Source organism: Ambystoma mexicanum, chromosome 3q (genome assembly GCF_040938575.1).
Source record: "Ambystoma mexicanum isolate Mex_15411 chromosome 3q, UKY_AmexF1_1, whole genome shotgun sequence".
In the NCBI taxonomy this organism is placed as follows: domain Eukaryota; kingdom Metazoa; phylum Chordata; class Amphibia; order Caudata; family Ambystomatidae; genus Ambystoma; species Ambystoma mexicanum.
The window spans coordinates 264,713,392-264,741,111 of NC_090926.1; the positions used below are offsets into that span (position 1 = coordinate 264,713,392).

Here is a 27,720-nt window from a genome sequence, read left to right on the forward strand (position 1 = left end):
CACCTATGCCCTCTGTAGAGGCCTGGGCGAGACTTGTCAAACCTCCTCAGCTGCTTGCATAGGAATGCATTGCATAATAAAACGAGAACTTGTTCTCACGAGTGGAAAATAGATCCATGGAATGCCATTAATAATGCCTTTCAATTGAGCTCCCACTTATGTGGAGTGTGGACCATGCGACTCAGGTGTTTGCCCTGATATTTTCCTCACTTGGCAAGTGGAAAGCTATCGCAGAAATGGCATCTTCCAGTTCCAAATGTCCATCCTCAGAAGGCATAGGGGTGGAATTTTGTACTTAGCCATGGTGCTGTCCGTGTAGACCAGCACCAGGTGACCAGCCAGCATTGGAAGAAGCGCTTATATGGCTAGAAAGGTGGCTTTCTTTCCACCAGTCGTGCATCTCCCCGCGGTCCAAGACTGCGCGCCACAATGCAAGGGGTGCATCCGTGCATAGCTCTCTGATCTGCGATGGGGTGTGAAGGGCATGCCAGTACTGAGGTTTTTCTCGTTCATCCACCAACAGTGGTCCGGGTGCAAGGATAATGGAATCGAAATGAGTTCTGTTTGAGGTTGTGTCTCCTGGCACCATCAAGATGACCGGTGTAGTTGAAACAATCCCATGTGAAACCTGGCAAGGGGGACCACCAGAATGCAGGACGCCATTAGAGCCAAGAGGCGCCAGCAAAGAAGGAACTTCAGGAACTCAAGGAAAATAGTTTTCAAATGAATACATCTTTCTGCGTGTGGATAAACTCTCCCTTGTACTCCAATATTAATAATAAATCACAATTCAAACTGAGTGACCGCTCATTTTTCAATTTGTTTCACCTTCTGCCCTTGCAACATGCCCATGAATACCCACCACGGGGAGCACACGCCATTCCCAAAAGCCTTAGGATTCGAGCAGGCGGCTCTAGCTTCCCAGTTATAGCAGCTACCAACTGGAACCTGCTACCTCCCACTGTCAGAGGCATTGAGTCCCACGCAGTCTTTAGAAAAGCAATCAAAACCATGCTGTTTGTGTAAGATCCCTACACTGTACTTTACTACATGTATTCTTTTTTATGTCCATGATTGCCCTGCCAACTTGTAAGGCACATGACACCTGTAACCCTTGCATTGCCTCCCACATCCTGTAACTAAGACACCTTCTTGAAACAGCGCCTCGATGCCTCCGGGCTGCTAGGTGCTTTACAAATACAAAAATAAAATCCCCCGAAGCTGGTGGGCTTTGTGCATATAAGGTACGATCCATCAGCCAGCGAGGCCTTACAAGCCTGCTTCCTGGAGAAGGGGTTGCCATGAGTCAGAACGACTTGTTCTGGGGGTGCTAGACCCTCTGAGCCCACCTTACCTACCGTTGCTATGTGACCACTCTGCCTACGGTGCAGATATAGCAAAAAAAAGATGGCAGCATTTTTCTTGGCGGATGTGGAAATCGGACGCTAGTTTTCGAGAAGAATGGATGGCTGGAAAATCTGCCTTATTAAGAAAGACAGTATGTGATTACCCAATGAAGAGTGCCTGGAGCAATTCCTCCATCTTGCTAATGTGTTCCCCAACAAAAACAATCCCTTTTTCCATGTGAAGAGGATCCCGATGCACGTGACAGCACGCTCAAAAGGTTTGCGTGCAAGAGCACCATTTTCAAATCACACAAAAGTTCAGTTTACTTCAAGGGATACAAATAAAGTGGTGCAGTAAATTAAGGAGATAATTTGCGAGGGGGGGGGGCGACATTTCAACTGGCCAGGGACCTCCAAAGGGTTAAATCCGGCACGGCTTCACACCAGGGGCAACTGCTGTAGCAACCCCTAAAAGTACTAATTGCCCACTGGATTCTGCAGGGCTGGGGCACGCACCTCCTTGAAGTTTGGGTAGGCACTAATCGCCGCCAGAGAATGTTACACATCTGGAAGTAAAATTTACAAATCAGGCCAAGAGAGTAAGGAAGTGGATACCACGCATGCTGCAGAGACCTGTTTAAAAAAATCAACCATATAGCAGCAGGCAGTTCGTAGCCACTTCCAGGATCCTAAGGTTGTCCTCTGAGAAACCAAAATGTCCAGAAACACATTTTTCAGGCACCAGCTGCCATGCTGAGAGACTGTGAGCAGAACTGCACCCTGCAGTTGATACTGGTCTGATGTCTGCTTTAGAAAAAAGGTTTGGGCTATGGACACGTGAAGGAAACACAAGTAGCACACCCTGTTTGGATGAGAGGGAGAGCTGGAAACTCATAAGTGAACATTCCCAACCAGTTCTACAGAATGTTATCTCCCATGCATGGCTATAGAGACTGACTATGCAGATTTACTGAACTCAATTATCGGGACTACCCATGTCCTGAAGATCAAATGAACAACCAGATCTTGCAGCTCCCACCCATTTGGCGAATTAGACAATCGACCTAAGCTGCCTGCTATGCAGTTGTTCACATCTGCCCAGTGAATAGCTGAGATGGACATTTCCAGAATTATGGTCCAACGGAAAGTGGAGATTAGCAAGGGAGGGGGAGGCGGAGGGGGAAGGAGGAGGAGAAAAGGAATGTCTTGAGAAGCTTCTGGAATTTAAGAAAATCTGTCTCAAGTCAGACAGGGGCAGGGAGGCTGTTCCAGTGGGAGACTCCTGCCAAAGAAAGAGATCTATACCCTGTGAGGAATTTGTCCATCCGCACAGGGAGTGTGTGCTCGCTTGGGCTTCTTTGAAGTTTTGTAATGAAATGGAATGTTTGGAGATCATCCTCCAGAAAATGTGTGGGGCTAATCCACACACATTTCCCTGTGCTTGCTGCACAACAAACACATAGTTAAGTGTACTCTGGTGGGACACAGCCTACAGGCGCAGTCCTGCTGTCATGTTCAGCTGGAATGTGACAGCCACGGGTACATCAAAACATCTCAGGAAGGGGGAAGGCAATACCTTCCTCCTTACATGGCCAGCCTAATTAAAATATCAAAGCTCGATGGATCTGCCCTATTCATTGTCAGTTCTGTGTGGTGGCAGCGCATACTGATGAAAGTTAATTGAAGCAGGCCGGGGAAGAGGCTTGGTCACAGAACTAACAAAGGGCACGAAACCCAACACCTTTTAATATGCATCTGCGTCAACTGAAGCTAGCTCCCACCCCTCTGTATGAAAGGCAGTGAATGCCATGTCCGAGACAACTGTTTACAGTAGGCAAACCCTGCAGGGGGACCCCCTTTCAGAGGGAGAAATATGTGGTTTAATGGAGACAGAAAGTCTGTTCTCGTCACAAACTTCAAGGGAGACCTACGCTTTGATCAGGAGCCACAGAGAGCTCAAGTAACCAGAGAGACACTTTGATCCACAACAAACAGGAAGATTGGTGGAACCTAGTAGTACATGTCACCCCTTACCGTTACTGTTGCAAAGCACTCTGGTTATCACCTCACACATAACAGAAGATTGTTGGTGGGAACCCAGGATTGGTTAATTAAGTTAGGCTTAGCCTGCAACAATCACTGGGGCACATTTGGTTTTAAAAGAGGGCTGAGCCCCTCTCTTAGGAGATCAGCCAACATCTTCTAAATGAGTGAAAAGGAGTAAAAAGAAAGACTCATTTGGAGCCTGGCTGAAGGTACAGTCTGCCTTACAGCTTCCACCAGTGAAGGAAGGACAGGAATTCCAAGAGGGAAGCAAGATCCCTCCCTTAAACATCTTCCATGGAACAGAAGGAGATACCGACCTCAGAGGACCCTTCCAGCAGCTCCAGAACCGTTACCCAGCCAGCACACAGCATACCCTGCTAGGTTCTGCCAGCAAGCTTCCTAGGTGAGAAGTGCCAGAGAGTCTCTGACCAAAAGACAAGGCTGTTGCCTGCAAACACTCTCCTCAGCTTTGGGCCGTCCACTGTAAAGGATGACGCGTGCCCAGCGAAGAAGCTAGGAGGAGTGCCACTACAAGATTCAACCAGTGTCCATCTTTTAAGGACATTTTCGAGGCAATCGGACTCTCGAACTGCAACCGGCTACACCACTGACTGTTGTCATGCTGCAGTCATTAAAGCCGTCTGAGACGCCTCGACCAGCGTTCCAGATCTGCCAACCAGCACAGAGACGATTCTTGACCCAGAGCCACCTTGTAGGTCAGCCTGCAGCCTTCCGTCCAACCTTGCTTGCCAAACTGCTTGCCCCCTGATACCCAGAGCTGTCTCCCATCTTGAACTGTGTCACAGGAGCGGCAAAGTGTCCTGGAACCCACTAGACCTTGTCGAGCATCAAGATCATCTCAAACACTAGGTACATTGTGGTTCTGTCCCCCTGTCCCTTCTCCAAAGGCCCCCTAGTGACATTTACGACCCCTTGCTCCCTTGGTGCTGAAACCAAATAACCTTGAACAGTTAAGACTGATTGCTTTACCGACTACCCTGCTGTCAGTATCCAGAGTGTATTCCTTTCCTTTGTGAAACTGTCTGTCCTCTGTGTTCCTGTACAGGGTGGGTTGTATTTTGTAGTATGTTAGAACGTTCAGTTGTAATAATAATACATTAAATATTTGTATACAACCTTGACTGAACAGTACCTTTTATCATTGGGTAATAATTGTATTTTTGCTGTGTTGCAACTAACCAACGATCCACAACCTTGCGGAGTTAAGCCTGCTGTTCCATCCATGTTACCAAAATTGGACAAGTAGGTTTATAATTTACTTGTGTTTCCAATCTGTTTGGATCCCTTCTGGTGTACTAGAGGTGTGGGGCTGATTGATGGTTTAGAAACCGATGTTCCTCCCTGGACCACTGGTGCCCCGGAAATTGATTCCTCATATTGGTGGCAATCGGTCGGATCAGTTGGAGCCTTGCGTACAGCTTAGTCATCCAACGATAAAAGTACTGTTGCAGGCAATGTTTAGTCACTGCTAGGCTAGGTATTAGTAATAGTGATGGATCTTGACAGGGAGACTGTAAAAGGCATGCCCAAGCATGTCCTGCACGTCTTATGTGAAGACAGGGGACTTCCCCACAGCACTAAGGTTAATAAACCTGAGTTGCTGACCAGCGGGCAAGCTTGGGTAGAAGCATGGCCAGTTTGGGAGAAGTCCCAGGGGACGGGCTAGGCCCTGTGTACCCGAACAAATAAGACCTTCCTGAGGGGGAAAATAACAAGGACGACCGCATGAGCAGTGTTTCCCGCCAATGATCCCACCAGGGGGCAAATGTGGTTTCTCAACACTCGAGAATGTCAGTGAGGACAGGGACTAATGCAGCATCCTGCAGGTCCCAGGTCTCAGCACAGTCTCTAAGTGGCTCAGTAATAGTTACAGCTGTTAATGAGGTAGCAGCTAGAAATCTCCTGCTCGAGGAGTGGAGACTAGTGCTAGAGGAACAGGAACAGTGGGACAACGTCACCATAGAGCTGCCCAAGCTGGTGCTTGAATAGAAGATGGAGGCCAACAGATCCACCTCTTGCGAAAGCAGCAGTAGTGCCACAAACCAGAGTTCCTGGGATAATTCCTGAAGGCACATCCTCAAAGACTAAGTGCAGGCTTATGAAGTGGGCAAGGATATCCTTGACTGGTTTGAAGTGCTTGAGCTGGCTTTACAGCTACTGGAGGTGGATGAGGTACTGTGGGGTGCAGCCCTGATGATTTGCTTACAGACACCAGGGACTGATGCAATTCTTCAGTTCACTCCAGAGGAAAGGGCAGTTTATGAGAGCATAAAGGCAGCCCTCCTTAGGAAGTTCTGTAAAACGCCAGAACAGTATCTCAAGAGCTTCAGAGAGCTTGGAAAGAAAAGTGGGAAGACATTTGAAGCGTTCCCACACTTGTTGGTGAAAAATCTGAACGGGTCGGTGGCTGGTAATAAAGTTGACAAATTTAAAGGGATGTACAATTTGATTGCATGTGAGCATGTATTGACAAATTGTGAGGTTGACCTACACCAGCATCTTGTGGACAAGATTATTAGAGACCATAGCGAGCTTGCAGAATCTGCCAGCAGGTTTGTGAGTACTCAGGTCCAGAAAAAGGCACAGATGAGCACACCCAAACTGGAACAGAAATCGGCGGACAAGAAGTAAACAAGGATGGGAAGGACAAAGGCCCAACCCAATCCTATTTGAAGTCAGGTCCCCAAAAGAACAAAGGGAAATCCCAAAACTCTAGTTCAGCCATGCACACCGAAAAGAAGACCGCAGGCACCCCTAACACTGGGACACCTGCGTACTCACCACCCAAAGGTCGTTTGTGTGTAAGGAGCTGGGCCATGCTTGCAAGGGCTTACCCAAGCAAGCCATAGTGAAAGTTGGATTCATGGAAGAGGCCATCATTAGTGTGGGCCTCTTAGAGGAGGACTTCCCACTAGGCCAGGGAAGGGCCGATGTGGATTGGTTACACTGAGTGGGAATGGTGCCAGGTCTCCAGAAGAGATCACAGTTCCCAATAATACTCAACTCTATCTGGAACATGTGTATATCAATGGAAACAAAACTCCTGCGGTCCGAGACACCACGTCACTGCTATCACCTGGCACTGGGTACAGCCAGGCCAGTATATTGATGGGCCTGTTTGTAGCATCAGTGGGTTTGATGGAAAGAGTAAGTGCCCCTTGGTGATAGTAGAATTCTGCTGGTGAGGTGAAATGACCCAGCGGCGTGCAACGGTGAAAGACTCCATCCCTGTCCCATGTCCGTTGGGTAATGATCTTCCTGATCCCGAAATAGTCGCAGCAGTTACCCAACCGGGGGCCAAAGAGATTAACAGATTGACCACTCTCAGAGCCTTTGCGCCTGGAGTGCTTACAGATGGCTTGTTGGAAGGACCGGCGTAGCCGGTGGCCCCTTGTCCAGTTCCACAGACTGCTGAGTCGCCTACTCCTGCAGGAGACGGCCCGGTGGTCACTGAGGACCCTACTTTGGTTGCAGGGGACTCAGTGACTTCCGAGTTGCCTGGCGCAGCGCAAGAACCTAAAGAACTTCAGTCACTGCGCACATGCAAAAGAGTAGCAGTGAAAAACTGGCAAACCAATCCTAGTGTCAGCGCCAAAAACGAGTTCAACCTAATCTCCCACCAATACAAAGCAGCCATCACCTCAGCCAAAGCTATCGCTTTCAACACACGCATCTCCAATGCTAAATCGCACTCCAGAGAGATCTTCTCCATTTTCAACGAGCTTATCTCCCCTCACAACACACTCGATGAAATAGTCAAAGATGAAGCATGGTCTGCAAGCATCCAATTGGCCATGTTACACAAAATAGACCTCCTCCAAAAGAAAATTGAAGACCACTGGAAAGCCCTACCACTGCAAATAGGAACAAAATCTACCAACTCAACTCCCGACTCAACCAACTCCTCTAGACCTGTATTCTCCTTCAGGGATATCAATGAACAAGAAGTTCTAGACCTCCTCAAATACCTCAAACCCTCTCCCTGCAAAGGGGATATATGCCCACCTAAGCTCATCAAGGACTGTGCAGACTGCCTCACTCCACTATTCACGACATTCCTCAATGCGTCTTTCAAAACTGGCATCATCCCAGCCAGTCTCAAAGAGGCCTGGGTCCGCCCACTTCTAAAAAAAATTACTCTCGACCCTCTACAACCTAATAACTACAGACCGATAACCACAGTGCCATTCCTCCTGAAATTACTGGACAAAGCTGCCCACTGCCAGATCCAACACTTTCTGGAAACCCACTCCATCCTAGGGACCAGACAATCTGGCTTCCGGAAAGGACATGGCACTGAAACAGCTCTGGTGGATCTAAAGAATCAGATCACCCAAATCATGGACAAAGGCAAGCCAGCCTTGCTGCTGCTCCTAGATCTCTCGGCCGCTTTTGATCTGGTTGACCATAAGATTCTCACATCACACCTCATACATTCAGCTAACTTCTCCAAAAAAGCAGCCCTCTGGGTCACCTCCTTCCTCGAAAGAAGAGCCATGAAGGTCTTCTCGGATATAGCAAACATGAAACCTACGACAATCCACTGAGGAGTCCCTCAGGGATCCTGCACAGCACCCTCATTATACAACTTGTTCACAAAGCCCCTCTTCGACAAAATTGACTCACTTGGTATTGCGTATACTAATTACGCTGACGATACACAAGTACTTCTACCCCTCTCAGGATCATACTACAAAGATGCCAAGGCACTCCACACTGTCTACTCCACCATCCAGGCTTGGATGGCGGTAAATGGCCTGTGTCTCAATGGGGAAAAGACAGAAATCATGATACTAGACCAAAAGAACACCCTAACCAGGCTTGACAAATTATATGCCAACTTTACCATTGACAACTCCACTACCCCGATATCTACAGCAGTCAAGACGCTGGGAGTATACTTAGACTCCTCACTAACCATGACCAGACAGGTCAGCACCATCACCTCCTCCTCTGAACACACCACCAAACTAATAAACGCCATAAAACCTTACCTATCCAAACCCAACTGCCTATCAATAGACAGAGCAACCATTGGTGCTAAATTAGACTATTGTGATGCCTTTTTGGCAGGCACATCCGGGAAAAACCTAAACAAGCTTCAAGTCATGCAGAACAATGCTCTCCAGGCTGCCCTTAGCATCCCAAGAAGGGAACACATCTCCCAGGCTAGACAATCAGTTCATTGGCTCCCAGTCAGAAAACACATCACTTTCAAAATCCTCACCCTCACACATAAATGCCTCACACTATCCGCACCCTCATACCTATCTCGAAGTCCTCGTCCACACATCCCACAAGGACACAATACACTAACCAACTCCACGTCCCACGTATCAACAGAGCCAAAGCCGGTGGCCTAGGCTTCCCATATATTGCTGCCAAACTCTGGAGCGCACTACCTACAGACATCAGAGCAGAAAACTCACTCAAGACCCAACTCCTTGCGCAGTAAAATGCAACCGTATCTGTAAATATGTAAAATAGCACATGTAAATATGTCAAATATCATATTGCCTGTAACCATATGTATCATCATGTATATGTAACTAAGCTATGTATGTAACAAGTGCCATGATGCCCGTGGGCTGTTGTGCGCTTTACAAATCTGAATAAAATAAATAAAAAGGTGGGGGACCAGGTGGACGCAGATCTGAAGGGCCTGCACAAGCTGGATGAATTTGCATCAGCTGGTGGACCAGAGCAGACTGACTTCTTTAAAGCCCACAAAGCATGTCACACTTTGATGGCAATAAGAACTCTAGAAGGATTAAAGTGCAGCACCTGCCTGGTCCTGCATGGCTTCCAGGTAGGGCACATATGTATCTCCTGGAAACTAATATGAGGACACCACCACTATTACGATGTTGAAGCTGTAAGGTGATTCAGAGAGTCCAAAAGGAAGCACCTTGTACTGATAAAGCTGGATCCATTCCCTGCCAGAAACATTAGGAAGGACCTATGAGGAAGCTAAATAGGGATGTGCAGATAGGCCTTTTTCAGATGTATGTTGCATAGCAAGTCTCACTATTTAAGAGACAGAAGTGGTTACCTCAAAGTGGTGAACTGGAGTGCACTGGTTGAATCAGATGACGTTGAGTATGGTACATAAACACCCCCCTCTATCGGCATCATCTTTTTCACTGCAGAGAAGTGGGACTAGAAGCCCAGGCCACTTATGCAGTGACATCTTCTGACTTTGGCTGATGGATGGATGACAAAAGATATCAGGAGGGTGGGGGGGCAGCTTTTGTTATATTCATAGGCAGAGTTCACCACTGAAACATGCAACCTTCAGCGTGGTTTGTATTTGACCTACTGACTGCTGGAGGATCTGTGGTGTCTCTGGCATCTGGCCTTCAAGCCATGAAAGGCTACACTCTGTCTGGACCCATCACTGGATCGACCAGAAGCAGAAAGAGATTTTGAGGCAACCTCTACTTGGAAGCGGTGAAATCAGTTTGCACCTGTGTACACGCCAACCAGCTCCTTGCCATCAAATGGTGGGTGCCAAGGGCACTTCCACATGCCTCTTTGAGATGGAAGGTAAACTTCAGCCATGCCTTGGACTGTACCGCCACTTCAAGATCTGTGCTCTACAGGGTGTTCCCACATCTTAGACAGAGCTCCTGAATGGGGCTATTGACATTGCTTTCCCCTAATTAACTGCTGCTGCGAACAATGGAAAAGCCAAGGTAAGCTAAGGTGGAATGAACACAGATCCTGTATTAGAAACTGCTACATGAACTCAGCAGTGGCTCCCCATTGGGTGGAGAGAAAGCACAAAATCACACAAATCCATTTCCAAATAGTAGAGGTAGTCAAAAAGCGTAATGTGGCCACAAGACGTGATCAGAGAGAGGCCTACTGGATAGAGAGACTCAACGCCATGACTCCCGGTGGAATAAATGAAGAGATCAATTACATGTGCTACCTTTAACTTTGATTGACCTCCATGAACTATTCCTACAGAACTACATCTGATAAAGTGATGCTCTTCCTGATTTCCTATGAGCAGGAATTTGACACTTTGAGATATTTCCTGACACACTCATATATTAGTGTTTTCCTGTCCATCACAATTGATTATCCGGAGCATTGCCATTCCTTGTTATGAGAATTGACCCACAATAAGCTATCACTCATATGATATGCACGTTCATTGTTAAACTGATGGATCCGTATGGTTGCATCAAGTTATTGCATAATTCATTGCTGATGTTTTTTGTTTTGTTTTATTTATTTTGTTTGTCTATCCTGCAATAAGTTGAGGTACTGAGATATCACCTCTGTGAACACATTAGTTCAATGTACAAATCAGCAGTCTTAGAGAACACAGTATTTGATTACATGCGGCAAGGTCTGCTATGATATACATGTGCCCTCCCTAGGCACTTTCTGATCAACATTGGTCCATTAGTCATATTCAATCATTCTCGATTCATTTCGTGATCGGCTGGAATGTGCCAATCACTCAATGCCATTCACAACATGGCTGCCATCCCATGGGCCCTGTCGCCAGGGCACACGGGATTAAAGGCACACGTGATGTCATTGCGTAGGGATATGCGCGATTTAACGTTGCCTAGCAATGGCAGCCACAGAAACCAACAAACATTGGTAACTAGCTTGTGAACCGAGCTATTCCGGACCTGTTGCCACGTCACCTCTAACTACAGATAAGATCACTCGCCCACATCTAATGATAGATCAGCATGCTATCCAGGAACTTTATAATAGCAGAGCTTTAACGAAGCAGGTTACTTTATTAGGATTTCTTTTGTTTCTAACACAGTTAGAGATGAATCTACCCAGATAGTAAGTGGGATGACTGCACTTTCCCAGGCAATTCAACAGTCATGACACATATGTATTCCTTCCACATGTTTCAACACACACCAACCCACTATTAATAGAGACACGTTACCAATTGTGATCTGTTATTCTAGTGTTCCGTTTTAGATACCTTAAGGCTTGTTCACAATCAGGTAAATGATATAATTTCCATCATTAAATACAATAACGTTTTCTTCCCAGCGATGTTTGAAGCTTTTAGGGACGACATATCCTAGTAGATGCTGATAGTGATTTTTCTTTCTTTTTCAATTCTTTATGTGAACGATACATGTGGGGTATGTATTGGTTTCTTGATTAATAATCAATTTTATGTTCCGTATGTTGATATTATATGTTGATAAACATCACATGTATAGTGTCCAGCCCTGAAGGCGGGCTGTGTTCCGAAATGCATTGGCAAAAATATTGGGACACTAATTTCTTTGACGCACACTGCCTTTTATCCAATTAAAAATTGGGAATTTTACTAAAAGAATGATGCATCATAATTTCTGAAATACTAGAGATATTGTGTGAACAATCGACTTACAGCAACAACTTATTTTAAGGGCAGGACGAGAGCGTACTATGAACTAGGGATTTCTTCCTAGCTCTTCTCTTTTTTGGATTCTACACATCCTTTTGCCAAGGCTTAATTGGTACGCTCCGATTAATTTTGACTTCACTAATTTTTTAATCATCTGGAATTCAACATTGAAACACATTGGTGGTGCCCACCCTCCCCTCCTCTCTACAGAGTATGCCCACATCTTAGACGGTGCTCTTAAATCGGGCTATTGACATTGCTTTCCCCCAAGTAACTGCTGCTGCGAACACCTTCGGTTTCTTCTCAGAGAGAGAAGATGAAAAGACTGGAAGGTCTTTTTTACATTAGTCTATTGCACCCCGCTACCAGTGTTTCCCTTCCGTAAATGGATTGAGTTCTGGTTAATCCTCTTACCAATATTGTCCATGGTTCTACGTTCATAGATTGCCAGGCTTTTTTTTGCAGAGTTTTTTGGCAAACATTTGGGGCTGAAAAAACAATTTTTAAAAAGATATTTGGAGGGGTCCGCCCCAAGTTCACTTTCCCTATTTTGTAGTCCCTATACCCCACACCTCCTACCCATTAAATGCCCTCACCCACCCACCCCCTATATTTTTCAATGAGTTTTTCGGCCGAACGTTTTGTAAAAAAAATGCAGCAAAAAAAGCCTGGCGATGTAGTAACGTCTTACCATTGTCCTCAAGGGTGCAGTCGCAAGTGCGGTCATGTTCTTACCTGTGCTCAGGGGTGTTGCTAACTCTGGAAAAGGTCGGGGGCTATGCTAATGCTGGGACTGTCAGTACTCAGGGCTAGCTAGCCTTTTGGTTGTAGGCCCTGAGATTTTATCTGGGGCTACAACCAAAAGACCAGGGGCCATAGCCCACCCCCCTAGCAACACATCTGCCTGTGCTGATAGACACTGCCACAACATAGGAAAGGGCATGTGGTTGAACAGTGAGACTTCAGGCGCCTTTTCTGGAGTGGCCTTAATGTGTTGCACATAACTATATCTAAAATAGGCATTTTCCAGATTTCTGTTGCCACATTCCACTGGCGAGGGAACCCGTCTCTTCATTTTGAACTGCCACTAACCGGACCATGATCCCAGGTTCCATCATTCAAGGAGCAAGGCAAGGCAGCTGTGCGTTTAAAGTGATAAAACCAAAGGGAAGCCTGGCGCTCTTATGATGTTTCCCCAGGAGGAGGATGGTGCAGTCATGTGTCATGCACCCCTAAGGAGACAGCCTTCTCCTTTGCAAGCTGCCCTTCCTGCTGCATTTCAGGCTGTTGTGGACCACTTTATTGTGCAATGGAGACCCTGTCCTGGAGTCAGACCCCAGTGAAGGTTACACGTGGTGGTATTTGTCTGACCTTTTGATACTTTGAGCCAAGAGTCTTTTCTGCCATATGCTGGCGGGTTGCCTAATTCACAGAGGGGCAAGTGCTCAGTAAATCCGCTTTCTCATGCTTTGGGTAATGTCCATAGGTGTGATCTGATGGGAATCCGTGTCTCTTGACTGGAGGGAGAGGTGCGGCCCAGGCAGTTGAGTATCAGTCTCATGCCTGGTAGGGGAAGTTCATACGGCCCGTATGCAAGCACTGTTGGAGGCAGTACACAAATATACCAAAGTGATATCTTGGGTTAACCCTTTTCTGGATGTGTGTGGGTATTGGATATTGTGTGAAAGGTCAGGCACTCACTGCCTTACAGAAACCTCCACCAACAGTCACAGAAGGGACCTACCTTAGGATTGTGTCTGGAAGCTCTGAAGAAGCCTCAATGCCTGCTACTGAAGAGGGAACCCCGGCTCATTCTCAGGGGATTCAGTACAAAAAAGAAGGTTTGTGAGGCGCGCACTCCCGGTCCTGGTCAATTTAACCTGTTGTAGAAAATAAGTAGCTGGGTCAAATCCCAAAATGGACAAATATTCACAGGGTTAGATCCCTTCTGCTGCAAATCAGGTATTCAGTATTAACAGGGTTAGATCCCTTGCTGCAAATCAGGTACTCAGTAATAACAGGGTTAGATCCCTCGGCTGCAGTTCTGTGGTCTGTAGTTGTTCTCCTCCTCAAGGGATCTAACCCTGTTAATACTGAGTACCTAATTTGCAGCAGAAGGGATCTAACCCTGTGAATATTTGTGCATTTGAAGGGATCTAACCCTGTGAATATTTGTCCAATTTGGGATGTGACCCAGCTACTTATTTTTTGCAACAGGTTCAATTGACCAGGACCGGGAGTGCGCGCCTCACCCACCTTCTTTTTTGTACTTAATGCTATGGGAGTCCCGGGCTCCAGAGGCAGCGCCACGGGGTGACTGTGAACCACTTTGGAGAATCATAAAGATGGTTCTCTCCCCTCCCCCAAATTTGGGAAGGACTTGTGCTTTGGAGGGGTGTCGGTTGCTGGTCACCTGAACAGAAAAAAACGTTTTCACTACAGCTACCAGAATCCTTTGAGTCTAATTAGACACACCTGCTCAACAGCCTCCCTGATGATTATTTGAGATAAGAAAGCGCTAGGAGGAGAACAACTACAGACCACAGAACTGCAGCTGAGGGATCTAACCCTGTTATTACTGAATACCTGATTTGCAGAAAGGGATCTAACCCTGTTAATACTGAGTACCTAATTTGCAGCAGAAGGGATCTAACCCTGTGAATATTTGTCCAATTTGGGATGTGACCCAGCTACTTATTTTTTGCAACAGGTTCAATTGACCAGGACCGGGAGTGCGCGCCTCACCCACCTTCTTTTTTGTACTTAATGCTATGGGAGTCCCGGGCTCCAGAGGCAGCGCCACGGGGTGACTGTGCCCCACTTTGGAGAATCATAAAGATGGTTCTCTCCCCTCCCCCAAATTTGGGAAGGACTTGTGCTTTGGAGGGGTGTCGGTTGCTGGTCACCTGAACAGAAAAAAACGTTTTCACTACAGCTACCAGAATCCTTTGAGTCTAATTAGACACACCTGCTCAACAGCCTCCCTGATGATTATTTGAGATAAGAAAGCGCTAGGAGGAGAACAACTACAGACCACAGAACTGCAGCTGAGGGATCTAACCCTGTTATTACTGAATACCTGATTTGCAGCAAGGGATCTAACCCTGTTAATACTGAGTAACTAATTTGCAGCAGATGGGATCTAACCCTGTGGATATTTGTCCATTTGAAGGGATCTAACCCTGTGAATATTTGTCCAATTTGGGATGTGACCCAGCTACTTATTTTTTGCAACAGGTTCAATTGACCAGGACTGGGAGTGCGCGCCTCACCCACCTTCTTTTTTGTACTTAATGCTATGGGAGTCCCGGGCTCCAGAGGCAGCGCCACGGGGTGACTGTGCCCCACTTTGGAGAATCATAAAGATGGTTCTCTCCCCTCCCCCAAATTTGGGAAGGACTTGTGCTTTGGAGGGGTGTCGGTTGCTGGTCACCTGAACAGAAAAAAACGTTTTCACTACAGCTACCAGAATCCTTTGAGTCTAATTAGACACACCTGCTCAACAGCCTCCCTGATGATCATTTGAGATAAGAAAGCGCTAGGAGGAGAACAACTACTGACCACAGAACTGCAGCTGAGGGATCTAACCCTGTTATTACTGAATACCTGATTTGCAGCAAGGGGTCTAACCCTGTTAATACTGAGTACCTAATTTGCAGCAGAAGGGATCTAACCCTGTGAATATTTGTCCATTTGAAGGGATCTAACCCTGTGAATATTTGTCCAATTTGGGATGTGACCCAGCTACTTATTTTTTGCAACAGGTTCAATTGACCAGGACCGGGAGTGCGCGCCTCACCCACCTTCTTTTTTGTACTTAATGCTATGGGAGTCCCGGGCTCCAGAGGCAGCGCCACGGGGTGACTGTGAACCACTTTGGAGAATCATAAAGATGGTTCTCTCCCCTCCCCCAAATTTGGGAAGGACTTGTGCTTTGGAGGGGTGTTGGTTGCTGGTCACCTGAACAGAAAAAAACGTTTTCACTACAGCTACCAGAATCCTTTGAGTCTAATTAGACACACCTGCTCAACAGCCTCCCTGATGATTATTTGAGATAAGAAAGCGCTAGGAGGAGAACAACTACAGACCACAGAACTGCAGCTGAGGGATCAAACCCTGTTATTACTGAATACCTGATTTGCAGCAAGGGATCTAACCCTGTTAATACTGAGTACCTAATTTGCAGCAGAAGGGATCTAACCCTGTGAATATTTGTCCATTTGAAGGGATCTAACCCTGTGAATATTTGTCCAATTTGGGATGTGACCCAGCTACTTATTTTTTGCAACAGGTTCAATTGACCAGGACCGGGAGTGCGCGCCTCACCCACCTTCTTTTTTGTACTTAATGCTATGGGAGTCCCGGGCTCCAGAGGCAGCGCCACGGGGTGACTGTGCCCCACTTTGGAGAATCATAAAGCTGGTTCTCTCCCCTCCCCCAAATTTGGGAAGGACTTGTGCTTTGGAGGGGTGTCGGTTGCTGGTCACCTGAACAGAAAAAAACGTTTTCACTACAGCTACCAGAATCCTTTGAGTCTAATTAGACACACCTGCTCAACAGCCTCCCTGATGATTATTTGAGATAAGAAAGCGCTAGGAGGAGAACAATTACAGACCACAGAACTGCAGCTGAGGGATCTAACCCTGGTATTACTGAATACCTGATTTGCAGCAAGGGATCTAACCCTGTTAATACTGAGTACCTAATTTGCAGCAGAAGGGATCTAACCCTGTGAATATTTGTCCATTTGAAGGGATCTAACCCTGTGAATATTTGTCCAATTTGGGATGTGACCCAGCTACTTATTTTTTGCAACAGGTTCAATTGACCAGGACCGGGAGTGCGCGCCTCACCCACCTTCTTTTTTGTACTTAATGCTATGGGAGTCCCGGGCTCCAGAGGCAGCGCCACGGGGTGACTGTGCCCCACTTTGGAGAATCATAAAGATGGCTCTCTCCCCTCCCCCAAATTTGGGAAGGACTTGTGCTTTGGAGGGGTGTCGGTTGCTGGTCACCTGAACAGAAAAAAACGTTTTCACTACAGCTACCAGAATCCTTTGAGTCTAATTAGACACACCTGCTCAACAGCCTCCCTGATGATTATTTGAGATAAGAAAGCGCTAGGAGGAGAACAACTACAGACCACAGAACTGCAGCTGAGGGATCTAACCCTGTTATTACTGAATACCTGATTTGCAGCAAGGGATCTAACCCTGTTAATACTGAGTACCTAATTTGCAGCAGAAGGGATCTAACCCTGTGAATATTTGTCCATTTGAAGGGATCTAACCCTGTGAATATTTGTCCAATTTGGGATGTGACCCAGCTACTTATTTTTTGCAACAGGTTCAATTGACCAGGACCGGGAGTGCGCGCCTCACCCACCTTCTTTTTTGTACTTCATTCTCAGGGGAACCTCGAGTCTAGACTAAGACTTGGGAGTAATCTCCAGTGTGGGTGCTACCTGGTGTGGCAGATGAAGAGCAAGTCCACTGGCCACTGGTGGTTTGAAGAAAGAAAGGCTACGTCCCTTCTGCTTGTTTGCTACAAATTCCTTCAAATACAGCCTAGCCCTCGTTTGGAAGACAGTGCATTGTTGATGCTTGTTCTTGAGGGCCCCTGTTAAATGGAATCACTGAGGCCACAACCTGGCCAGCAATGCTATAGCTCAAGCCAATGGACAGACGTGTGTGGCGCTGCCTCAGAAAACGGTTCAAGTCCAGCCTGCATCATTCAAAACGGTACTAGTGAGGCACTGCTGCGGGAAGAAAGGCGCAGCAAGGAGGTCAGTGTACAGGGGCGACGCGACCTACTAGAATCACAGCCCCGCAGTAACTGAACTGCGTTCTGTAGTGGATGACAGTCCTTCTAGAAGCCTCTGATCAGTCCCGGTAGAGATAGGGAAACTGGTGCAAGCGTAAGGGGGCTGAGGTCCACCCATTTCCTTACACTTCCCCGAAAATGCCCTGATGTGCACACCAGGTAGAGATTTCTAGGAGCATGGAGGAAGGGAGACAGAAGGTTTGCAGGATATAGAAAGAGGTTTTCTGTAAAGAGATAGGCCGCTCTTACCTTTTTCCCTTCAAAGCACTGGAAAGGGGGTTTCACTGTTTTAGCAGATAAACTAAGGTTTACTGGAAAGAACGTGCCTCATGATTCTCTCTAACTATGATACTCATATAGGAGAAGGAAATGGCGCTCTACTTCGATTCGTAGACTCAATCAGCTCACTATGTGTAGATGAACTCAAATTATTTTGAATCAGTGAACCATTCCGGGAAAGAGATCTGGCAGCGATCAGTTCTCTGGGAGAATCTCGCTTCACTATTGTGGTGCAGGTGACGCATTGGACTTTGAATTACATTGAAACTCTCCACGTTCACGCCACTAAATTGGCCAATAATTCAAGGCCCTTCATCCATTTATTTTCAGCCCGTGAAGTTTGTCTAGTGGTTGTTGTGTGCCATTTCTAGTCATGACTACTATGTTGTTTCTTCTTAAAATGGAACAATAAGGTGCTGTTTTTACAAAGGAGGTGGTCCTATAATCTCCAACACTTTTACATGCATGGCGGGGCCTCACACACTACTAAATATTATTAATTCTGGTGTGAAGAAGGAACAGGCAAGATTCTAAAGGCTGAGGAGCCATCCACGATAGATGTGTGGGAACAGCTCGGGTCGGTCTTGGAGAACAAGGGGTTGTTCTCAAAAGCAAGACTCTGAATTGACACTGATAACCATTAAAAAACGCACACAGCACCTTTCTAACACATTGCATTTCAGAGAGTTGCAGAGAGACAAAAAGGAGAATGGCAAAGGAGGGAGAGTGGGAGAAAGAGAGAGGGAGGGAATGAAAGAGAGTGAGTGTGAGATAGCACCTTAGAGACAAACATTACACAGAAGAGTTTCAGGAATAAATGAACATTACCTTTAACATGAACCACCTTTACACACCGGGTTTCAGGTAGACAGTGACAGTGCCGTTCACACAACTATACAGTGTGCAGGCTATCCCTACACACACACACGGAACCCTCAAAGTACTTCGAAGAGGCACACATTTCCCAAGGCACTTTAACATTCTAGACAGACTACAAAGGAGAAAGGCACCTTTCATAGAAACTTTATCTTAAAGCATTTTAGGGGACGAGAGTGAAGAGAGATGCCCAGCATCTTAGAGAGGGATGTATGGGAAAAGAGATACAGTGTGATTAGGAGAACCAGCAAAGGATCCTCAAAGGGACAGTGAAAGAACTGCAGCGAGATAAGGATACCTTGTGTAAGACCCTCAAAAAGAGAGAGAGCTTCACAGGGAGAGTTGCGCACAATAGGGTAAGGCTAGCTAGTGAGATGCCCCAACACACAAGTGAGGATGGCCGGCAAGGTGAGGTTACCCAGAGAGATCCTCACAAGGGTAGAGATAATATTCAGCAAGTGTTTCACAGGGAGTGAGAGCGATGGAGTGAGACAGATGTACATGTTCCGGGGCTGTACTCCTCTTCTGCGTCTCCCCTTGGTGTTCTGCCAGGTTCTGTGGGGGGTCCAGTGGGGGTTATCCAATACCATGAAGCACATCTTCTCATTTAAGTGGCTGTCAGTCTTTTTGTACCTGGAACCAGACATGGCACCCTCCTCCATGTGCCACTCCTTGACGGTAGACCTCTGTGGAAGACTATACACCTCTCCCAGCACATGATTCCCTTACCTGTGGAAAATGCAAAAGTCCCAGAACCCACCATCACCCACCCTCTCCTGCAGGAACAGGTCCTTGCTATTGTTACAGTGAAGAACACACCTCTTATGTGCAAGAAATCCAAAAAAATCAACAAAATAAAATCTGCCCCTGCTATGAAGGGTCCGAGGGGTGTGTGTACGTTTGTAGGGTGCCTTTTATCATTCCCTTTTGAGATGTCAGTGTTGGAAGGGCTCCCGGATGCGTTAAGCACCTGCTTCTCTTGCACAGCCTACAGGCTGTTGGTTTTTGACCATAGTCCATTGTCCGTTCCCGCGGAGGGATAATGAAGAGGTTTCTCCCTCTGAGGTTCTACGCAGAGCCCTTTACGCTGCCGTCATTCTCACTCCAGTTGGTCACCCAGTCCTTCTTGTGGATGGTGCCTGTCTTCTCCTCCTTGAACAGCTGGCGCTCATCCCGCGGGATCTTCACAGCATTGTATTTGGGCACCTTGTCATCCTCATAGCGGGCGCGCTTGAAGAAGCCGCACTGTGGAGAAAAAAGAGAAATGGGTTTATTTCAGGCCGGCCCAGTTAGCTACGAGAGCAAGGCAATATCCTTGAATATCAATGGTTGCCCGGCTCAATGATGTCTACATAAAAAGCTTGCTTTTCCCATCAGGTGATTACATTTGAAACATTTTGAAAATATTGCTATTCCTAAAGGTTACTCCAATAAGTTCAGTTCTCTCTGCTTGGAGAGTAACTGCAAATATATCGTTTTGTACATGGAACTAATTAGTGGTATCCTCTTCCTGAACACACAGCATTTCTATGCAGAGAAGTCAATTGAGGCACTGGGAGATTTGCCCAGAATAAGATCATTTGGAGCAGTTCTGAAGCCAGGACTAGAATGCAGGTGGTATCATCACATGTCTATGAATATATGAAGTCCCACAAAGCTTCCTCACCCTTACACACAAGGAGGGATGCCAAAGATAGTGTATTCAGTGTCGGCCTACTGAACCATGATTAGGTAGAGCCATAGGGTCAGTATCGGTTTTAGCACATTTCTTTCACAAGCAGTATGAAAACACTCGAATTAGAGCACATTTAGCACATTTCTTTCACAAGCAGTATAAAAACACTCGAATTAGAGTGTATAGCAAGGTACAAAACACAGGTACAAGTATCAAATCAATTACATAAAAAACACCAAAAGAACAGATTTTTATATCATCTGCATCCATAAATTGGGTATGGTTGTGGTTCTAGTGTTGTTAGTAGCACAAGTGAGAGAGCTATTTGCACAATCAATTAGAACAGCAATCTCTTATGAGTGTCTTACCAGCCTGCTATACACTCTAATTGGGTGTTTTTATACTGCTTGTGAATACAATGTGTTAAAACTGATACTGACCCTATGGCTCTACGTAGTCATAGTTCAGTAGGCCGACACTGAATACACTATCTTTGGCATCCCTCCTTGTGTGTAAGGGTGGGGAAGCTTTGTGGGACTTCATACATTCATGTTCTTGTCCTCATCCACAAGCCCCCCATAAACAAAAAAGAGGACCTTGTGCTCTAATAGCATTTTTTTTTTTTATTTTTTTTATTTTTTGTATATAATCTATATTAGATTTTTACAAAAGGAGTTCTCGTATCCCTGACATAGGAAATGTTAAAGTGTTGAAAGTTACGTACTAATAGAAGTTTTAGAAGATTGTTAGTGTTAGTGTTTACACCATCCAAAATTTATCAAGATTAATTGGCTTTTCTCGTTAGATGTCAGAAAAAAAAAAAAAAAAAAAAAGAAAATAGCATTTATATATCTTCACATGTGTATAAAGGTGAATGTTGTAAGACTCAGAGACCCCTGGCGTATTCAGTCCCTTCGGCTGGGTATGGCATTGTAAAATCCTCTGGATTGGAAGAGACAGTGAGCCAGTGCACAGGGTTTATTCAAAATTGTTTATAGGATTCCCCACCCATTTCTAAACAGAGAGAATTGAATGCCCTGGTTTTTGCTTTGTGTACATGCGTTGTGAGACTAGGGACTTTTAGCAAGGGGTGTTAGCTGAGGCAATGCGGAACTGCCATAACTCCCTACAAAAATTTAAAAAATGAATTACAAAGGCCTGCAAATTCTTGCCTTTGTGTATAGCGTTACAATTTAAGTTTTAGAAAATGTTCAGATTCGTTCAGCAGTAGTCTTTAGAGCCAAGTTGTGCGGGGGAAAGGCAGGCCACCACTTTCTTCCCTCTGCTATCATTCTGCAACAGCATAGAAGTGGCTTGAATGCTATTGTCAGGACTGACTAGTTTCATAACAGGAAGAGTAACAAGATTAACATTGTGCCTTTAGAGCTGGCTGGGTTAGTTGTGCTTTTAGAACTGGCTGGTTTAGTAACAGGAAGAGTTTGTTCATAGAATTAACATTGTGCTTGCCCAAGTCAAGATGGAGTGAAAGAAACTTACTCTGATTGGTTAAAGAAACAATGATATGTTTGGTTGCCTGATTGGTGGAGAGGACAATGGGTTTGATTCTTGGGAGATGAGCAAGATTCTAAACTGCCTTTCATCCAGAGAAATTCAGTGGCTGGTTGTGTATTAGTTAAGCTCCTTAAGTAAGGCCTTTCCAGAGCTCAGAAAATCTACCAAAGTAAGAATATCGTTTGCTGATCCAATTTGAACAAGAAGTCATCAGGTGGGATCCTTCTTTTAAAGATTTTGAGATTGTCACAGTGAACTTTCATTTTCTTTTATAAGAAAACTTAAAGAGTAAACAAGTTTCAAGTTCATTTGAGAAAAGAGACATTACAGTTAAAGGTATTATAAGGAAAGCAAGCTTGAAGATTGTGCGTAGGACTTTAAAGTTGATTAACTGTGTGAAATGTTCTTCAAGACTGTTTAATGTGTGCGCGAGCTCGCAAGTTGTCGTTTGCGTGTTCTTTTTAAAGTGCGTGTACATTTTTCACGTGAAAGTCGTTTCCTGAGAAAGCGCGTGTGGTTTGCGATAGAGCGCGTGCCAAAAAGAATTGCGCGTGTGAATTTTAGCGCGTGTACATTTTTCACGTGAAAGTCGTTTCCTGAGAAAGCGCGTGTGGTTTGCGATAGAGCGCGTGCCAAAAAGAATTGCGCTTATGAATTTTAGCGCGTGTACATTTTTCACGTGAAAGTCGTTTCCTGAGAAAGCGCGTGTGGTTTGCGATAGAGCGCGTGCCAAAAAGAATTGCAGCAACCCAGAGTTTTCCCTAGAGTTGATAGAGGAAGATTAGAAATTGTAAATAAAGAATTGAGAACTGGGAACGTAGAGAGAGTAAATAAAGTGACAGGTCCATTAACTTAGGAGGAGAAGGATAGGCGAAGATAGAATAATTTATGTTTATACTGTGGGAAATCAGGACATTTTGTTGGAAATTGCCCTTGGTGTCCAAAACCTTCTGCATCTACTAACAGCTCCAGAAATCAGCAAGTGGCAAATACCATCCAAGCAGCAGTACCACATATTACATTGAATGTATCCTTGTATATTAAAGAGGAATTAAAGGGAAGTGGTCCAATAGTAATAGATTCAGGAGCCACTGGTAACTTCATGGATTGGAATGTGGTTAAAGATATGAATGTGCCTTATGTTGTAAAAGATATACCAGAGTATGTGAGAGCGGTGGATGGGTCTCAACTGACATCAGGTTTAATTACACATGAAACAATCCCATTGGAAATGGAAATCGGAGGACACTGGGAGGAAATTGTGTTTGAATTAATTGACACTCCACAGTTGAAAATAATTTTGGGAATGCCTTGGTTGACGTATCATAACCCTCAGATTGATTGGGGAAGAAGAGTGGTGAAATTGGATTCTGCTTTTTGTGTTACAAATTGTTGTAAAGAAGCAATTCAGGAAAAATGTTTCTAGTGATAATTGTTCAGAAGTAGTGGAAGGTTTGGTGAATTTGGGAACTATAGTACATTCTATAGGGGCTGTAATGGGAGAATTACAAAAGTGTTACCATGATTTCAATGATGTGTTTAGTGAAAAGGAAGCTAATGAATTACCTCCTCATAGAGAGTATGACTGTAAAATTGATTTAGAACCAGGGGCCCACATTCCTTGCAGTCGCATCTATGCCTTAACAGAAAAAGAGAATCAACATTTGAAGGATTACATCCAAGAAAATTTGAATAAGGGTTTCATCAGGCACTCTCAATCGCCAGCAGCTTCTCCACTATTTTTTGTTCCCAAAAAGGAAGGAACTTTACGAACATGCATAGATTATAGAGCATTAAACAAGATAACAATTAAAAACAGATATCCGCTGCCTTTGATATCAGTAATGTTAGACCAGATTCAAGGAGCCTCAGTATTTAGCAAACTAGATCTTCGTGGTGCATATCATTTGGTGCGAGTTCGTCAAGGTGATGAATGGAAGACGGCATTTAGAACAAAATTTGGTCTTTTCGAATATCAAGTAATGCCATTCGGATTGTGTAACGCTCCCGCAGCCTTTCAATTTTTTTATAAATGAGGTATTAAGAGATTTTATTGACATCTTTGTAGTAGTATACATAGATGACATTCTCATTTATTCTAAGGATCTCATGCAACATGAAGAACATGTCAAGAAAGTGTTACAACGACTAAGGGAGAATAAACTATTTGCTAAGTTAGAAAAGAGTCAATTTCATACCAGAGAAGTGGAATTTCTAGGTTTTATGATTTCTCCCAAAGGTTTGGAAATGGATATGAAGAAAATTAAGGCAGTTGAACAGTGGCCAACTCGAACTTGTGTTAAAGATATCCAAAGCTTCCTGGGCTTTGCAAACTTTTACAGGAGATTCATTAAACATTTCTCTCAAACTGTTGCTCCTATCACCAAATTATTGAAGAAAGGAATGAAATTTGAGTGGAAAGATGAAGCGGATCAAGCTTTCAAAACATTGAAGAACTGTTTTACATCTGGACCGATCTTATTACACCCAGATCCTTCACAACCATTTTTTGTGGAGGCAGATGCTTCTAATGTTGCAATTGGAGCAGTGCTTTCTCAAAGGCATCCTGAAACTGGACAGTTGCATCCTGTGGCCTATCTATCTAAGAAATTGCTTCCAGCAGAAGTGAACTACACAATTACAGACAGAGAACTCCTGGCAATCAAGAAAGCATTTCAGGAATGGAGACATTATCTGTTGGGAGCAAGATTCACAGTAACCGTTTTAACCGATCATCGAAATCTTCTGTTTTTGAAATCTGCTCGAACACTATCACCTCGACAACTTAGGTGGTCACTTTTCTTTTCAGAATACGATTTTGTGATAACATTCAAGCCTGGGCGGTTAAACGGTAAAGCGGATGCTTTATCACGACAAGGATATTTGGGAGAAGTTGAAAATCCATGATTACCAGAACCAGTGATTGCAGAAGAAAAATTTATCCTAAGTGCTACACAGGAAGAGAATCAGCTTCTTAAAAAGATTCTAAAGGAATTACCAGAAGATGAAATTCAATCTTGGTTAGCGGAGGATTCTGGAAGACATTTAATTGAAGGATTTCCATGTGTTCATTCTAAAATTTACCTTCCAAGCAAGGAACTGCAAAAGGAAATTATGCAAGAATGTCATGAATCCAAGTTGGTAGGTGTCACGGCTCGCTCCCTTCGCTCCTGTTCCCGCCACTTGGGGGCATGTTTTGGGGTTTCTTCCCTACTGGACATTTCCTCCGAACCTTATGCTACAGTGTCCTAATGAATTGGGAGCGCTAAAACCTTATTTCCAAATTACTTCCCTTCCGGATCCATTCCAGGTTTTTGGCAGCCAGCATGCTACTGCTACTTTAATCAAATGACTATGCTTCCCAGAATGCCTGGCTCACTGCCTCACCTCCTCCCTTGCAGGACAAGGCTGGGTGGAGGATAGGCAACACCTGTGGCTGCAGGTGCAGCAGGCGACACGCCTGAGGGGTGTGCTCGTTAAGCAGCTTTAAAAGCCTCAGTTTGCTTCAGTCCAGCGCTGGTCATTGTTGCAGCGTTCCTGTCGTGACTGGTCCCTTGTTCCTGGTTCCTAGTTTTTGTGCCCAGTTTCTAGTTAGTGTTTCTTGTTCCTTGTCCTGGAATTCGTATTTGTATGCCTAATTGATTTCTGCCTTTTGGAAATCCCTTTCTCCCTTTCTCTGTCTGCAGGCAGCCTTTCTCTGAGCTTTCCTTTTGCTGCAGCCCAATTGCCTGTGTTCACTGTTTCCTAGAAATTGTCCTTTGCTACTGAAAGACTTGTTGCATTAATCTTTCCTTTACAGGTTTAGTTTCCTGCCTTTTCACCTTGGATGGGTGGGAAAGTTTCCCTTTTGATATCGTTTTCACTGCTCCTGATCCTTGCCTTCTATTGGCATCCATGCCATGTTTTCCTTTACACTTTTACATTTATTTCCTATTTTATTATTAGGTGTGGGAAGCTGTTGTAACTAGCTCCTGTGTGATTATCTTTTGTTTTCCACACTGTACTATTCCTTCTTGCCTCTTGACTTGGGTTTAGGTATTTAGTCATCCTCACTCTTTGCCTTTACTGCCTTCTGGGTTCTTGTTTGATTTACAGGGTTGTGGGTTAGTACTGACTTTTGAGTGGTCTTTCCGGTCCTCGTGAATACGGACATCCAAGTGGTCTTTCCGGTCTTCGTGAGTACTGGCATTCATGTGGTCATTCCGGTCCTTGTGAGTACTGTTTCCAAATTCTTTATTCAGTACCGTCTAGAGTGTCAGCTTACAGATTCTGTCCCTGCTTGCCCTCTACGTGGGCTTAGCGCTGTCAGTATCTGTAATAGCATAGTGGGTAAGGAGTTTGCCGACTTTCCTTTCAGTCATAAGGAGGTTCTAAGTGCTTACCCTACATTCCTTTTCATATAGTGGTATACACGAGTCTTGGGTATTGAATGCACGTTGTTATATTCAAGGTTGTTTACTGTGTATTTTGTGCACATTTCCCCTGCCATATCCATCGCCTTCTTCCTTTCCTGACAGTAGGTCACCCTGGAATTCGTAAAACTATTGAACTGGTTGAGAGAAAGTTTTGGTGGAAAGAAATGAAAAAAGATATTGAAGACTATGTGAAAACATGTGAAGTCTGTGCTCGAGTAAAGTCAGGAGGAGGAAAACCATCTGGGTTATTAAATCCATTACCAGTACCTCCTAGTCCTTGGTTTACAATCTCTATGGATTATAGTGTAGATCTTCCCAAAGATCAAGGTTACACTACAGTATTAGTAGTTGTGGATTTACTAACTAAAGCTGGGCATTTCATTCCCATGAAAGGAGAGGCTTCTGCAAGGAATCTGGCAAAAAGTTTTTTGCAAGAAGTAGTACGATTACATGGTCTACCAACACATATTGTATCAGATCGAGGGTCCCAGTTCATTTCTAAGTTTTGGCGAGCTTTCTGTACAGAGTTGGGAATTGAGGTAAAGCTTTCTTCAGGTTATCTATCACCCACAGACCAACGGCCAAACAGAGCGAGTAAATCAAGAATTGGAAAAATATATTAGAGCTTTTTGGCAAGAAAGAGGAAGTTGGGTAGATCTTCTTTGGCTAGCAGAGTTTAGCTATAACAATTCGGTCAAGGATTCTACTAAGTATTCTCCATTTTTTAGCAACTATGGTTTCCATCCACGATTTTTGAAAGAAGTGTTACCATCTGAGTATTCCAATCCAGAGGTTGAGCAGCGATTGACTTGTATTAGAGATGGTTTAGTGAAAGCTAAAGAAACCTTAGAAAAAAGTAAGCTAAGATTTAAAACATTTGCTGATAAGAAACGTCGTAAAGCACCACATTATCAGGTGGGTCAAAAAGTTTGGTTGTCCACAAAAAAACTTACGTTTAAAGGGAAGGACTAAATTTAGTCCGAGATTTATTGGTCCATTTGAAATAGAAAGAATAATAAATCCCGTAGCAATCAAACTGAAATTACCCGCAAGTATCAAAAGTCACCCTACATTTCATGTTAGCTTAGTGAAACCTTGTGTGTCAGGAACTAGATTAGGAAAACCACCACCAGCAGTTTACACAGAGGAAAATGACGAAGAGTTTGAAGTTAAGAAAATCTTAGATTCCAGGATTGTTAGAGGTACCTTACAATATCTTATTGACTGGAAGGGATACGGTCCTGAAGAAAGATCTTGGGAGGATCAAGTAGATGTATATGCCCCTCAATTGATAAAACAGTTTCACAAGAGTTTCCCTGCTAAACCAGGCCCTGGGACAGGGCTT

At 44.8% G+C, this 27,720-nt stretch overlaps 1 protein-coding gene across 4 annotated transcripts in view; it reads right to left on the bottom strand.

Annotated features, from left to right (window-relative positions):
- Positions 1 to 18,905: 18,905 nt before the first annotated feature.
- ITGA7 (integrin subunit alpha 7) overlaps positions 18,906 to 27,720 on the bottom strand; it is a 438,414-nt gene continuing 429,599 nt past the window's right edge. For 3 of the 4 annotated variants that reach the window (XM_069653721.1, XM_069653720.1, XM_069653723.1), the window contains one exon: positions 18,906 to 20,018. In XM_069653721.1, coding sequence (XP_069509822.1) covers positions 19,842 to 20,018 — 177 coding nt within the window. In that variant the 3' untranslated portion in view covers positions 18,906 to 19,841. The remainder of the gene's footprint in view (positions 20,019 to 27,720) is intronic. The other variant, XM_069653722.1, reaches the window with a different exon arrangement.